The sequence below is a fragment of the Trypanosoma cruzi genome, genomic scaffold (genome assembly GCF_000209065.1).
Source record: "Trypanosoma cruzi strain CL Brener 1047053516277 genomic scaffold, whole genome shotgun sequence".
NCBI lineage: Eukaryota > Euglenozoa > Kinetoplastea > Trypanosomatida > Trypanosomatidae > Trypanosoma > Trypanosoma cruzi.
In genome coordinates this window covers 19,273-34,641 of record NW_001849204.1, presented here as the reverse complement: position 1 = coordinate 34,641, position 15,369 = coordinate 19,273, and the positions used below count along the sequence as shown (strand labels likewise).

The window sequence follows — 15,369 nt, the reverse complement described above, 5'->3', positions numbered from 1 at the left end:
ATCGGTCATACTAGCAGCGCCAGTGGTCATGTTTGTTTTTGCCTGGGCCCCGCTACTTTGCACGGTGGCTCTGTGGGGCTGCGTGGGCGGTGGGAGGGCGATGGTGTTACTGATTTGATTGCGTCTGCGCGGCTTTGTGTCAGTGGCCGTGGTGGGGATCGTCTGTGGCCGGATGCTTCTGCGTGCCACTGTGTTTATTTACTGTTGTTGCTGCCTCTGCCCTCTTCTTCTCTGACCGTGCAGTTAGAGCTATTTTGGCTTGACCAGCACAACTATCGTTTTAAGGTGTTAGGGTTTACTTGCAGTATTAGGATTATTAGTGGTATAGCGATCTATCGGAATCGTGCTTTTGGATTCTCCATCTGTAGAAAGGGATTTATTAGAAAGGTGCTACGGTCGACGGTGCGAGTGCAACACACCACGACAGCCCTGCTGATACCTGTTTGGTTCGGTGGATGTGGTCTGCGGTGGGTGCGTGTCCGCGCAGCCGGCACTGTGTGCGGTGCAGGGCCATTGCGGCCGTGCGTGTGGCGCTGCTTGTGGCGTTGGCGCTGGTTGCTGCTGCGGCGTGGATGCCCGCGGTGCATGCGGTGGTGTTGCGACTGCGGGGCGGTACGGTGGACAGAGCCATCACGGTTGGCCACGCCGTGAACACGCTGCTGATGGACGGCGTGTCCATCACGAACGGCGTGGCTGTGGTGTTCGACGTTGCGGCGATGCTTCCCGGCGCGCTGCGCATCGAATTGAGGAACTGCGTGTGCGACGGCGGCGCGCAGATATACGTGTGGGGCTACAGCGGCGAGCCGGCGAGTGACCGGAACCTGGAGGTGAGCGTGAGCGGGCTGTCCGGGAGCTACTGCTCGCTTGTGTTTGTGCACAATCTGCCGGCACACACGAATGTGACGGTCCGTGACTCGACGATTGTGACGGCGGGGTCGATGCGCTACTTCCAGCTGAGCGGGCTGACGGACGCGGTGGCGTCGCCGCTTGTGCTGCACGCGACCTCGCTGTTGCAGACGCAGCTGCGTGTGAGCAACACCGTGCTGAGGTCGTTGCACGCGGGCGGGTCGGCGGTGTACGTTGGCGGCGGCATGGACCTGCTGTCGAGCGCGGTGGTGCTTGACGGCGTGTTGCTGGAGGCGTCGGGCGGTCCGACCGCGTCCGCGATGCATGTGTCATCCTCGTCGCGTCTCAGTCTGCGTAACCACTCGGTGTTCTCCGTGACGAACGTGTCGGTTGTGAGCAGCGGCGGCGGCATTGTGTTTGGCGAGCGCCTCGCGGTGTTTGATTCGGTGCTGCGCTTCGTGGGCGTCAAGGGGTCTGCGGCGTCGTCACTGGTGCGCTGCGACGGTGGGACAATCGGTGGCGGCGGGTGGCTGGACCTGCACGACGTGTGGGCGGTGGGCGAGGCGTCGTCTGTGGCATCGCTGTCGGGGGTGACGCTGAGCGGCGGCGCCGTGTCGATTGCGCGCTGCGCTGCCACCGGCGCGACGTTTGTCTCCGGGCCGACGATCACGAGCGGCGCCGTGTCGGTGCAGTGCAACCGTGCCGGCGGCCGGGTGCTGCAGAGCAGCGGCGACTACCGCATGGCCGGCCTGTCCTCCGTGAGCGTGGTGCCGTGCGACGGCTGTGCGGCTGCGCTGGCGTGCTTCGATGCGCTGACTGCGTCGTTCTCCGACTGCGTGTGCAGCTGCCGCGTCGGCGGCTTGGGCGAGGCGTGCCTGCCGTTCGACGTTCCGCCTGCGAGGTCCGGTGGTGGTGGTTCGCAGGGCTGCGTGAGTGGCGTGACGCTGACGGAGTCCGTGACGATTGGCGGTGGGCGGGCGACGGCGTGCTTCGACTCGGCGGTGTTCAGCGGACCGATCACTGTGGCGGTGGACCTGCGCTCGATGGACGCGTTCGCTGACGCGCTGAACGTGACTCTGCGCCACTGCGTGCTTGCGGGCGGCGCGCAGCTGTGGATTGGCGGCCTCAGCGAGAGCACAGCGCGCTTGATGCCCCACGTCCTCGTCAACATGACGAACGTGACGTCGCTGGAGGGCACGATCGTGCTGCATGGCGCGATGCCGCCAAACTCGAGTGTGCTGCTGGCGAACTCAACGCTGCGTGCGACGGTTGGCGGGTCGCAGTACGTGCCGACCACCCGTGGCCATGCGGGATCCCGGCACGGCCCCGCGCTTGTCCTGGACGGTGTCCGGCTTCTGTCGACGCAGTTTGTCATGACGCGGTCGACTCTGGTGTGTGGCGGGGGCTTGTGCGCTGCGATCCTCGTGGAGCGAGGCATCGGTGTGAACCTGTCCAGCGTCTTCTACATGGACAACTGCGTTGTTGGGTCGCAGATGCACGTGATGTACGCTCTTGCGTCGGACCTGCGTGTTGGCGGCGGCTCCGTGTTCTCCATACAGAACAGCTCGTGGAGTGCGCTGAGCATTAACATGTACGAAGGCGCGTGGATGTTTCTGGATGTTGCGGTGGATGGCGGCAGCGTGCTGCAGATCGTGTCCAGCACTTTCCGTCTCGGCTTCGCCATGCTCATGGCAAACACGCTGACCGTGACTGGCGGCAGCTGGCTGGTGCACCGCGGCAACGAGTTCCGCACCGCCTACGTTGTGCACGTGGTCAAGGAAAACGGCGTTGCGTTCCACGATCGGAGTGTGTGGTCGATACTTCACAACAACTTCACGTATGGCTCGTACTCGTCAAACATTGCATGTATGACAAGCAACTGGTCACCACCATCCGACTCGCGCCCGATCATCTACGGCGTGTGCAACGAGGCAAGGGGCTCACCTGTGATGGATTACGGAGAAGTGCTCAATATTGGAGCCCCCGTGACGGTACTGGACTGTGGCGTTTGCACTGTGGAGGCCGTGTGCTTTGCAGCGAGGACGAGCAGCATCAGCGGCTGTGCGTGTGTGTGCGCTGCTGGCGGCTACGGTGGCACTTGTCTGCCAGCTGCGGTTCCGGACGGCCTTGGACCGCTCCCGCTCCCCGATGCGAACGACACGGAGGTCCGCTGCGTGCACGGTGGCAGCATCAGCTCCGTGGACTATCCTGATCCCGGTGTGCGTGGTCTGTGTTTCGTCAACGTGACCTTCACCGCCGCGATCGTGCTGGACCTGTGGAGCTTTGACGCGCCACAACAGACACTCAACATCACGCTGCTGCAGTGCGTCCTTATGGGCCTGTCGATCAGAGGGAGTGGTGCGCGCGTGCACGTGAACGTGACATCCTCGATGCTGGATTCTGGTGAGTTGGAGTTTGCCGGTGATTTTGGCGCGAGCTCCCAGATACTGGTGGTGGGCAGTACGCTTGTGACGACGTCGGGTCACGCCATTTCCTTTAAGGATTTTTACTTCAGTGAGAATTTGACGCTGCTGCTACTTAACAACTACATCGAGGGGAATAGGTACGCAGTTTATTTCATTAATGCTTTTGTTGTTGATGGTGGCGGTATCATTGTGAAGGGAAATACGCTGATTACAACGGCGGATGAGGGTCTGGAATCATCTGTTTGCGTTAATGCTATTGATGCGAAGAACGGCGGCTACTTTGACGTTGAGGACAACACGATGAGCGCGGCTAGTGGCATTTATCTTTTTGGTGATACTTCCGTGAGCTCTGCGGGGCTGCTGAGAGTGGCGGACTGCGCCTTTATTGGCAGAACGTGGGTTTCGACTTCTGCGCTGTTGTATTTGTATGGCTTGGTGACACTCGAGGGTGGTGCGCAGTGGCGTGTGGAGGGCAACAACGTAGGTGCAGCCTCAGTATTAACTATTTCTTATTTCCAGCACAAGATTCAGCTGTCGGGCAGCGGCACTACTGTGGCGCTTGCACGCAACGGTCAGTTGGACTCGAGGGTTTCCTTCGCCAATTTTTTCCCATCGAGCATTCTCGTGACGTTACCCGCGCGGTTTGTGGTTGGGTGCAACATGCAGGGCGGTGAGGAGGTGTCGTACGACGGTGTGTTTCCGGGAGAAGTGCAGCTGTTCAGGTGCGGCACATGCAACGACGACGCGGCGTGCTACATGCCCGGGACGGAGTCGGTGGACCGCAGCTCGTGCTCGTGCAGCTGCAAGGACGGATGGCACGGCGCGTCGTGTCTTCCCTTTGAGGTGCTCGACACGGTTGTGCCGCCTGTGGCGGAGAGAGCCGTTGACGGCGACACGAGCTGCGTGGTGAAACAGACGCTGACGAGCCTCGCGCTGAACATGTGGAAGACGCACCACTGCTACGCGGGTGTGACGTTCAGCGGCATGGGTGCTGCGCTGACGTTTTTTTTCAACAGTATGCCGCTGCATCTCCCCATCAACATCACGCTCACCGGGTGCACATTCCGCGACGGTGCCGTGCTGCAGTTTGTTGGTGGTGCTGGGGCGGCCGAGTCGGCCGGCGTCCTGATCCGCGTGAGCCAGACGGTGATGCGGTCATCTGTTGTTGTTTTAGCACTTACCTTCCCGCAGTACTGCGACATTGCCGTCACGGATGTTGACGCGGTGCAGTCCTCTGAGGTCCAGCTTTTGGACACTAGGATCAACATTCTGAGTGTCGTGATACTGCAGAATGTTGTTTTGAATGCTTCCTCGTTGTTGGTCAGCAATGTCAAGGCGCATGCATCGGGTCATCACGGGTTTGGCTTGTTTTCGACCGGGACGCTGACGCTGGTGGGTGGCAGCTCGCTGTACGCGCGGTACTGCAGCTTTGCTGGCTACATGCATATGTTTTACGTGTACGGGCTCAGTGTCCGCAATCACTCTGTTTTTGCTTTGCTCAACAACACGATGTCCTCCGGGACAAGCCTCCTGTTTCAGCAACACGGATTGAGCGTGTCGGAACACAGCGTATTGCGCGTGGTGGGGAACAGCGGCTTTGTGTCCTGCGCCATCTTTGTAGACGACTCGTGGACCGTCGAGGAGTCAAGCTGGTTGGATTGGCGCGACAACGATGTGGGAGTGGGTGCGATGTTTCACGAATCCGAATCCACTTTTCTTATCATTGACGACAGCAGTGTGGTGACGCTGACGGGCTGCAAGATGGGCTCGACGGGGTTGTCGCAGCCTTTGCTATCGCAGGCTGACGCCGGCTACAGGTTTTTTGCTGGGTGCCTGACGGTCGCAGGACGTGTTTTGACGACGGCGGCCGAACTGGAGATGAACGGCATCACCGACGTGACGATGGTTGCCGTGTGCGGGGAGTGCACGAATGACGGCGACTGCTTCGCTCCGCTGACGACGGCGGCCATTGACTGCAGGTGCCAGTGCGCTGCTGGAGGGCACGGCGATGTGTGCGTCCCGGCGCCTGTGCCTGCTGGCCCGCCACCACCAACGCCACTGCCACCACCGCCACCGCCGCCGGCACCGCCGCCGGTTGGTGAGTGCATCAGCGACATGGTGTACCCCGAGGTGGCGCAGGCTGTGGGCAGCGGGCTGTCGTGGCTGTGCTACCGCAACGTGACGTTCAGCAGGGGCGGCATGAGCCTGACGGTGCTGATTGGGGCGATGACGGGCGACGTGGTGAACATCACGTTCGATGGATGCACGTGGAGGGACGGCGCCGTGCTGTTGCTGTTGGGCAACGCGTACGCCGCTGTGGGGTCGCTGAACATCGTTGTCACCGGCAACACATTTAGTGACGCGCTGCTCAGCCCGGAGGGTGATTTTCCACCGCACACGAACATCACGATCAGCGGGAACCGCTTCACGGTCACGAGGCTGATCCCTCGGTCGGGATTGAACGTTGACAGCCCGTCGTGTGTTGCGATGAATGGACTGGCGATCAGCAACGACTCCGCGGTGCTGCTCAGCGGTAATGTGTTTCAGAGCGTGGGGGCATCGTCAGGCGTCATACACGTTTTCAGATCTGTGCTGAGGGTGTCGTGGCACTCCTTGTTTGCGGTGGTGGGCAACACTTTTCATATGGCTGGAGCTAACGGTACGCTGATACATCTTGAAGGGTCTAGACAGTCCTTGTCGCTGAGTGTACTGAACAACTCTGCCGTGGTGATTCGAGGCAACGTTGTGACGAGGCCGGTGAAGTACTTCATGTCATTTCTTTGGGCCTCACGTGTGGAGTCCCATTCAGCGGTCATGTTTCAGGGCAACGAGATGCAGGGAGGCTTGGTTGTGTTTTATTCAAGTGGCTCCTCCAACATTTACTACAACTCCTGGCTGCAGTTGAGCGGCAACCTCTGCCATGAATCCCCATTGGATGCTTTTGCTTTCCTTTATCCCAAAGTGAACCTCCGCGACTCCACGGTGTCTGTTTCTGGCAACCAATTCATGTCCAGCACGGTCACGCCGACAGCGCTATGGATACCCAAAAGTTCTCGCGATCTCACAAACGGAGCGATTGTGGCCGCGTGCAACACTGTGAACGGCGAGGAGGAAGCGAACTACATTATTCCTTCCGTGTACAATGCCACCATCCTGAGCTGCAGCGATCCATGCACCCTCTTGGCGTCGTGCTTCCCCGCGTACACGACGGCGGCCTCGAGTGATGGCTGCACCTGCACGTGCGCTGAGGGCGGCCACGGCGATGCATGCCTGCCCGTTGTTGTCCCCGAGCCACCGAGCACCGACGGCGCCGATTTGTGCGTGCGGGACGTGCGTTTGGATGAGGAGGTGAACGCCGGTTTCGGGACGTCGGTGGTGTGCTACGTCGGTGTGACCTTTGCGGCGGACGTCGTGGTGGACGTGGGCTTGATGTCGGGGAGCGTGCGCAACGTGACGCTGGCGAACTGCACGTTTGTGGGCAGGGCGAGCCTTTACGTTGTTGGGTTGCTGTCCGACCCGCCTGCTGGCGAGCGCGCCGATGTGTTGATCAGCGGACTTGAGTCGCGCTCCGGCGGCGGCGTGGTGGTGGCGAACCAATTTCCGCCGGGCTCGCGCGTCACTGTGGTGGACTCGGTGCTGATTGCAGAGAAGCGTGTTGCGTACCGCGGCGCCCACGGCCTTGGCGACGCGTCCGCGTGCCTCGTGCTGCACAACGTGAATCTGACGGGGAGCGTGTTGACCATTGCGCGCACGCAGGTGGCGGCTGTGTTCGGCGACGCTGTTGGCGTGTTGGTGGTTGGCGGCGTGGCGCTGTCGTCGGGCGGTGCGCTGTACTTGGACGGGCTGTCGGTGCAGACGGCGCTGGGGCTGTGCGTGTCGGTGGAGGGCGGCGTTGCGGCCAGTGGCAGCTCCGTGGTGGCGTTTGTTGACAGCGACTTCCTGCTGTGCAAGCACGCGGTGTCTGTGCGTGGGGCTGTGAGCGTGTCGGGCTCTGCTGTGGCGCTTGTGCGGAACGGCTTTTCGTCGACGGAGGACTACGCGGTGGCGTTTTATTCGACGGTGAGGCTGGCTGGCGGATCGATGCTGCAGGCGAAGGGCAACGTGCACGACGGTGTCTCGAGGGAGATGCTCTACGCCGCTGGCGCCGTGACCGCCGTTGGGAGCACGCTGAGCTTTGTGCGCAACCGAGCGCTGCTGCCGCGGATGCTGTCGCTGAGCCTGTCGCTTGCGGCTGGGGCGCATTTGAGGGTGGCATGCAACGACGTTGGTGGCCGTGTCCTGTCGACGGCGGAGGAGTACGCAGCGGCCGGTTTTGGCGACGCTGGGAGCATCGACGTTGCTGGGTGCGACGCCTGCGACAGGGACACGTACTGCTACGCGCCCGGGACGGCGTCTGCGAGCATGAATAACGGTGTGTGCGTGTGCGTGTGCGGCAGCGGCGGGTACGGCGAGGCGTGCGTGCCTGTGGGAGCTCCCGCGCTGCCGCCCGCTGCGGGCACTGCGTCGAATGTGTTCGTCCGCGAGGGCGTGACGGTGCAGTCGGTGTTCGTTGTGCCTGCCGGCGCGAGCGAGGTGACGCTGCGCCACGTTGTGCTGGACGGCGTGAGTCCTGTGCTCTACGTGCCGTGGATGGCGCGGGACGGCGTGCGGATCGTTGTGCAGAACGTGTCGTTGCTGAACGGCGCTGTGCTGTACGTGATGGGCGGTGGAGGCTTGCGCGGTGCGGGGGCGGCGGGGAGCGACGAGGGCGGGCCGGTGGAGCTGTCCGTGTGCGATGTGGAGGCGCTGAACGGCGCGCTTGTGCTGACCGGCACGTTCCCTGCGGGGTCCGTGCTGACGGTGGCGGACTCCCTGCTGGTTGCCACGAGGCCGACGCCGCTTGTGTATCTTCCCGGCTCGCAGTCCTCGCCGTACGCACCGGTGCTGGTGCTGTCTGGCCTGCGGCTCGTGCGGTCCGTGCTGGTTGTGTCCAGCGTGGTCCTCGTGATCGTGATGACTGGTGGGCGGACGGTGGTGGTGGACGGCGCCGTGCTGGAGCTCGTCGGTGGCGGTGTCGCGCTGGACGCGGCTGTGCTCGGTGGCGACGTTGCATTGTACGCGAGTGCGCGCGTGGTTGCGTCTGGGGGCGCTGTGCTGCGCGTGTCTGGGAGCCAGGTGTACGCCGCGCATGGGTTGGTGTTTGACAGCGGGGTGGAGGCCAACGCGTCCGCCGTCGTAGTGAACGACAACGCCGGTGCGCTGACCGATGGCGCGCTGCTGGTGCTGCGGGGGTCGGCGTTGTTTGTGTCCGGGTCGTGGCTGTCGGTGCGCGGCAACAGCATCAGCGGCAGGCTTCTGTCGGTGCCGTCGTACCCGCGCCGTGTGGACCTTGTGCAGAGCACGCTGACGCTCCACGGGAACGCCGGCAGCGGGCCCGTCGTGATGGACGGCACCGTTGTGCTTGGGGGCGCCGGCCGAAGGTTCGTCGTGGGGTGCCTGACGCTGAACGGGCAGACGCTGCAGCCGATGGACTACAGATCCGCCGGCATCATCGGGGAATTCCGCCCCGTGGCGTGTGGCGTGTGCGACGCCGACGTGAGCTGCTTTGCTGCTGCGACGAGGGCGATGTCGGGGTCGTGCCGCTGCCGCTGTGCTGAGGGCGGGTACGGGCGCGACTGCCTGCCGGTGTACCTGCCGCACGTGGACGGGTGCAACCGCACGCCCATCCTGCCGCCGCTGAGCCACACGGCGACGCTGACGGAGACGCGCAGCCTGACGCCAACGTGGACACCGACGCCGACGCCGACGCACTACAGTCCGACGCAGTACGGGCCGACGGAGACCCAGCGGGTGACGGAGACGGTGGCGCTGTCGCCCACGCGGACCCCGACGGCGTCGGTGAGCGGCACGCTGTGGTGGAGCGACGTGGCGTGCCCGACACTCGCCGTGACGACGATGGCGGCTGGTGGGAGCCTGACGCAGAACGACATCCGCGGCGGTGGGAGCGCCGTCCCGACATGGCTGATGGTGGCGCTGCCGCCGCCGTTTCGATGGGCAAGCGGCCCGCAGATCGGCACGTACCTGAGCTTTCTGCCGGTGTCGACGGCGCAGCCGAGCGGGTTCGGTGGTCCGTGGGGAGCGATGCTGCGCAACGCGACGTGGGTGCGCAACGCGACGAATCCGTCTACTGTTCTGGAGCTGGCTGTGCCCGTGCACCGCGGTTACTTCATTGCTGTCGACGAGACGATAGTCGTTCGCTGCGACGCTGTGGCGGTGTTTGGCGGCTGCAAGGGTGTGCTGCTTGGGTCCTTCACGATCAGGTCCAACACGCTGCCCGCCGCTGCCAGCGCCCTCTCTGCGATCACCGGCGTTGTTGCGGGTGCGGTGGCTGTTGCGGTGGTGGTGACCGGCGGGCTGGGCTCCATCCTGGAGATGCAGGCACTCGGTGTTTTTGCGAGGATGTCATGTGCCTCGGCACAGGAGCGTGCGAGCACCGTTGCGCTGCCGTACTTCCTGTCGGTGTTTGCTGCCCTTGACCCGCTGTGGATGGTGGTGGGCAACGCGCTGCTCGCCGCTGTGTTCGGGTGCGTGCACTGCGGTGTGACGGTCGCCTTCCAGCGGTGGCGCGGCGTGGACGCGGCGAGTGCGTGGGCTGCGATGCGCTTCCCGAGCCTGACGTACGTTGTGGCGCACGCGATGCACCTCGGCATTTTCCTTGGCTCTGTGCTCGCACTGGCGATGCCCGGCGCCCGCGTGCAGCACTACGTGATTGGTGTCGTTGGCGTGCTGTACGGTGTGGCGTTCCCTGCTGGTGTGTGCTACTTTATTGCCCGCCACACGGGCGGGAGCTTCACGAAGTACTGGCAGTTTTCGAGGAAGCCGCTTCATGAGCGCCTGCTGTACCCCGTCGGGTATTGGCACCCCGCGGCGCAGCAGCGGATGTACGGCGGCATGCTGACGAACATGAGGGGCAGCCGCGTGTACTGGTGCGTGTTCCAGCTCTCGGTGCTGTGTGTGGTGTGCCTGATTGCGGCTGTGCACCCGCCCGTGGGAGGCTGCCACGTCCTGTACTTCTGCATGGCGGCTGTGCTGCTTGCGGGTGCGGGCGTGGTTGCCTTCACGAACATGATGCGCTCGGCCTTCCTGACGGTGATGCACGCGGCGAGCTTTGTGCTCCTTGCGGCGCTGTGCCTGGTCAGCGCGGCAAACCACCTTGCGCCGAGCGACGGCGGTGCGAGGGCGTACGCAGCGATCGTGCTGCTGCTGACCGCTGTGCTGCTGGTGATCACTCTGTACTGTGCGGCTGTGTGGTACGTGGAGGACCGCCACTGGCAGGAGCTGCGCGAGCCGCGGCGTGGAGGGCTGGAGGCGCTTCTGCGCGATGGCGAGGAGAGCGACGAAGAGGTGCGGAAGCCCCACGAAATGACGTCATCGTCGTACGCCTCAGGCACCACCGTTGCGTCGTCGTACCGACCACCCGCACCGCCGTTGCAGCCCATGGCTGGTGACACCCGCTCAGACGCCTTGAGCCTGTTCGACCATGCATCCAGTGCGAGCTGCAAAATTGATCACGCCCTTCTGTGACGTGCAACACTTAGAATTGATAGGTTTACAGTGCTGGTTGATGGGGGAGGGCGCAGGGCCACAAATGTGCTGCGCACCAAATCTATCCATCGTCAACAGCACCAACCGTGTTATTGATTGTTGTTTCTATCGATTTGTGCAACTGAGCTTGTGACTTTCTTTCGTTCCACGATGACTGCGTGGGAGGAGCTTCGGTTCGGTCGCCAGTTCACTGTGTCTTTTTTGGCGTTGTTTGCAGTGCCCTTATTTTGTGCTGAAATGTACGTGTTTTTCTTCCTGCTGCGTAACCGAACTCACCTTGTGCTGTCACACTGTGTGGATGACTCTCTTGCTGTGGCTGTCAGTCATGTCTGTGCGTATTCTCCCTTTCTTTCTCTCTTTATTCTATTCCCTTTTCTTGATTTTTTGTTTACTGTTCAGCTTTAACTCAATCCAACTACGAAGACAAGGAGAAACAATGCCTGAAAAGCGCAAGAGAGTGCAGGGTGACGATAATACCGAGTGTCAGGCATATACTTTGCCGCAAGGAGATCGTCAGACGAGAGCAAGGCTGTCGTCCCATGACGAGACGGATCAACCCGCTGCGACTTGTAGAGGAGTTGAGGAAACGCAGCGAACAAAGTGGACTCTTGACAGTTGGCTGGATAAAGTGCTGCTGGAGGAAAAGGAACGCATCATGGAAATGCCGCTGAATGATTTCCTTCGGAATTATTTTGACGGCAGGGGCGTTGGGGAATTCAATGCGAGGGTCCATATGGAGGACTTTTTAATTAGCCCCACGAAGTTCATCAAAGAAGAAGTGTTATTGGATACAATAAAGGCATCCTCGTCATACCAAGAGCTGAAAAAAGAGCGTGAGGAGTTTTAAATGCTATTGGGGGCTTCAAATAAGCTTACAGACGAACGTCTTTTCAATCTCAGAGAATGGAGGGACTTTTAAAAAAAGGATACGGTCATTCCTCTTGCAAGGGCACAAATAAACAAAGCCTACTCTCAGATACTGAGAGTAGAGGGGTGGGAAGCAGAAGAAAAGGCAAGGCGAGAACGACAAGAACTGGTATTTACCATTCACACTAGGACTGATGATGCGGTGTTTAAGGGAAGGACTCGCGTGAATAAAATGAAGCTGAATGACTTTCTTACGATGGAATTGGACGGCAGGGGCGCTTTGGACGCCAATCGGGATGTCTTACTGGGGGAGTTTTTTAAGGACCCCAAGAAGTATATCCGTGATAAAGGAGTATTGGGCGAAATGCAGGCATCCGATCGTTATGCGATGATGGAGAGGACTGTAAGGGATGAAATGGATATGGAAGAGGATGTAAACAAGCTTTACGAGCATTGTATGGACAATCTACTGAAGTGGTTAGTGGCTTCTGCAGAGGTAACGGCAAGTGTTTATGAAACCAATAAAAGGTTTTTGGATGCAGCTGCCGTGGAAGCGAGGAACCCAAAGAAGTCGAGCGCACCGATATACCTGGAGGGACACTGCGAGTCTGTGTACAATGCGAGGTGGCATCATGTTGTGGAAGTCCCTGGAGGCAAAGGGACGGGAATGAAGGTGGAGGAGGGTGAACCACCGCAGCCATGGACGTACAAGGCAGTTGGCCGAACTCTTGAAAAGGATGACGGTGTGCAGCAATCCGGTGCACCGCGTCCCAGGCTGATGGTGCTCACCTCGGACAAGGGATGGCCGTACTCGTGGGAGGATGAATAAATCCACTCGTGACTGCCATGTGAACTGTGAGGTGGAGCGAGTGTGGCAGATCGTCAAGGGCGATCTCACCGAATGGTTGAGCACTCACGGTGGGACCGACTTTAAGCCCAAGCAGCATCTGTTGATTGGGACGCCCGGGATCGGGAAGTCGATGGGTGCCGGCTCGTACCTCCTCTACCAGCTGCTGCACTACGACGTGGAGAAACTCCAAGTGGTTGCGTACAGTTTTGGTGGAAGTACTACGTACGTGTTTGACAAGACCATCCAGACGGTGACAAGATACCTGGGTAGTAAAACATCCAGGAATGTTTTGCATGATTTGTGGGATTGTGAGTTGAAGGGGTATGTTATCTACGATGTGAGAGAGAAAGGGATGCCAGCGAGTTGGTTTTCGCCTTTTAATGAATGGGGCATGATTGTGTTGTCATCGCCAAACGTGCGCAACCATGAAAAATGGGAGACGGAATTAAGAGCCGCGCGAATCATCGTGAATTGCCCTGACGAGATGGATGTGAAGGCGATGTGTGCGTGGATGAATCGCGATTGGACTGCGGAGAAAAAAGCGGAATACTGGAAGATGGTCAAAGAACACATGGATAAAGTGGGGCCGATTCCACGTTACATCTTTGATGCGAATAAGTTTATTTCATGCTCTGCTGCCATTGAGGATGCCTTGGATGGGATCAATTCCCGGGATGGTGAAGAACACTTTACACATAGGGGAGTGAGACTATGGTATTCTGAGGATCCGTCTCAAAAGCTCGTGAGGGTTGTCCGAGCAAGAGGAGAAGTCGGTGCTGAGGGATTTCTCAACGCACCGATATCGCTTTGCCTCGGGCGTCGAATACCATGCTATTTTGGGGGAAGAAATGAGTGAGAAATATATATATATATATATATCTGTTGCTAGTATTGGGGAAGAGGAATACTCTTTTGTCTGAATGTATGGGAGGGTTTGACTTGCGCGCATTCGTGTTTGGTGGAGTTTTTCGGTGCATTAGTAGGGGACCTCAAGGAGCTGGGGCCACCAGCACGTCGTGGAGGACAGTACGCAGAGCTGAAGGCGAACTTTGGAGGACACCGCCGAGTTGTATGTGGAGTGGTTGCAATGGAATACCACACAAATAATAATATAAAGCATCGGCTGCTGTGCATACCGGCGGGTGCAAGCTTTCCGCTGGTGGACGGCTTTTTCCTCTTCATGGAGTTAAATCCAATGACGCTGGTCGGGCTGCGGATGACTACGGCGAGTGCGCATCACACGATAACCAGCACTGCGAGGCAGTTCACGGAGTGCCTGGCGGCATATTTTAGTGGTTGGGAGGAGTTATACCGAGACCTGTCGTGGGAGTTTATTTATGTGCGGCACGCAGACAGCACGCCGATGAATGACTGGCAGAGATGTGATGTTGTAAATTCCGATAATGTGAGCCGCGCTGAAAACCGGGAGATTGCGGCGTTCTGGGAGGAAGAGGTGCGCCAGTACATAGCAGCAATATCATCCAGAGAATTTAGAAGAGATGCAGTTCTCCGAAGTGAGGAATAATCACCGAAATAGGAAGAAAAATTGGGGAATGGGGCGGTTTTGATTTCAGTTAAAAAGTACTGTGGGATTTATATATTTTTGGATATGTGTGTGTGTGCATACGGCGCAGGTGCACTAGCCCCATGCGGCAGCACCGTACACAAATGCCAAAAAAGTCCAACGCAATCGAGCATAACAGTGACAAAAGAAAATTAGGGAGGGAAAGGGGTTGTTTGGCTTCTGGTGAAAAACATTGGGTGGTTTTTATATGGTATGTTAGTTGTGTGTTTGCACACGAGGCATAGTTGGAGAATTGCCCCGGTATGAGGGAATCATTGTGTTTGGCGCTGTCGCAGTACTACTGCATTGCCCATTTTCTTCTATTGTGTTCTAAGGCCCATTACTAACAGAAGCATTTTTAGGGATGGACGACGAATAATTTCTATTGAGGAAACAGTGCACTCCGTGTGACCGCGTGGACTGAGGCGCCGCGTCGTGGATGGATGAGGAATTAATTTCGCGTGTGGCTCTTTGGGTGATTGCTCGCTTCGTGTGCGTTGTGTGTTGGCTGCGGGGCTGTGGCCGTATCCCGTTGGCCGTGGGATTGAACTGGAGGCGGAGGCGGTGGGTCACTTCTTCTTGCCCATTGTGGGTTGATTGCTGGCGGTGTGTGTGTTTGCTGTGTGGAGGGCCGAATCCTCTCACCCGCGGACTGACGGCACTGCGATGGTGTCTGTGTGTCTCTGAGGGCTGGTGTGGAGTTGCCGGCCAGTATGAGGGCCTTGGCGGTGCTTTTCCCGCCCGTCGTCTGTTCCTTCCGTGTGTGTTTGTGCTGCTTGTTGCTTTTCCCCTGTCATCCTCTCCTCCTGTGTTCCTGCGTGGAGTGGCCGCATGCTCACGGGCCATGTTGATTGTGAGTGCCTCCTGATGGCGTCCATTCATCTCTCTCTGCTTGTCTGTCTGTCTTTCCCTGTTGAGTGTGTGGCGTGTTGCACCGCGTGAGGGCTGGCCCGCACACACCGACGGCCCGTCGTGACTTGCCGTGTTGCTGCTCTTTTCTGTGTGCGATGGTCCTCCGTGCCGTCCCTTCCGGATTGTCTCGTGCCCCACTCTCTGCGTGGGTACTCTGCTTTGCTCCTCACTGACCTTTCTTGTGTTGCTGTTGTCGCTGTACTCTCCACTTATTGAACACAGTCACGCTAGGAAAGCAAACAAGTGCGAATCGCTACTGTGAAATTCAAGGGCTCTGAAAGGACCAACAACACACACACCGCCCACACACACATATTTAT

At 59.3% G+C, this 15,369-nt stretch overlaps 1 protein-coding gene and 1 pseudogene across 1 annotated transcript, besides 3 other annotated features; both read left to right on the top strand.

Annotated features, from left to right (window-relative positions):
* Window positions 1-15,369: part of a sequence feature (areas not merged during assembly with more than two copies in the genome that could not be assigned to a particular haplotype) that runs on past both edges of the window.
* On the top strand, window positions 456-10,835 carry Tc00.1047053506159.30 (dispersed gene family protein 1 (DGF-1), putative; the record flags this gene model as incomplete). Its single annotated transcript, XM_803865.1, has 1 exon — window positions 456-10,835. One exon carries the CDS (start codon window positions 456-458, stop codon window positions 10,833-10,835), a length of 10,380 nt encoding a protein of 3,459 aa, XP_808958.1.
* Window positions 5,313-5,366: a microsatellite.
* Window positions 11,293-14,091, top strand: Tc00.1047053506159.10 (annotated as a pseudogene).
* Window positions 13,433-13,452: a microsatellite.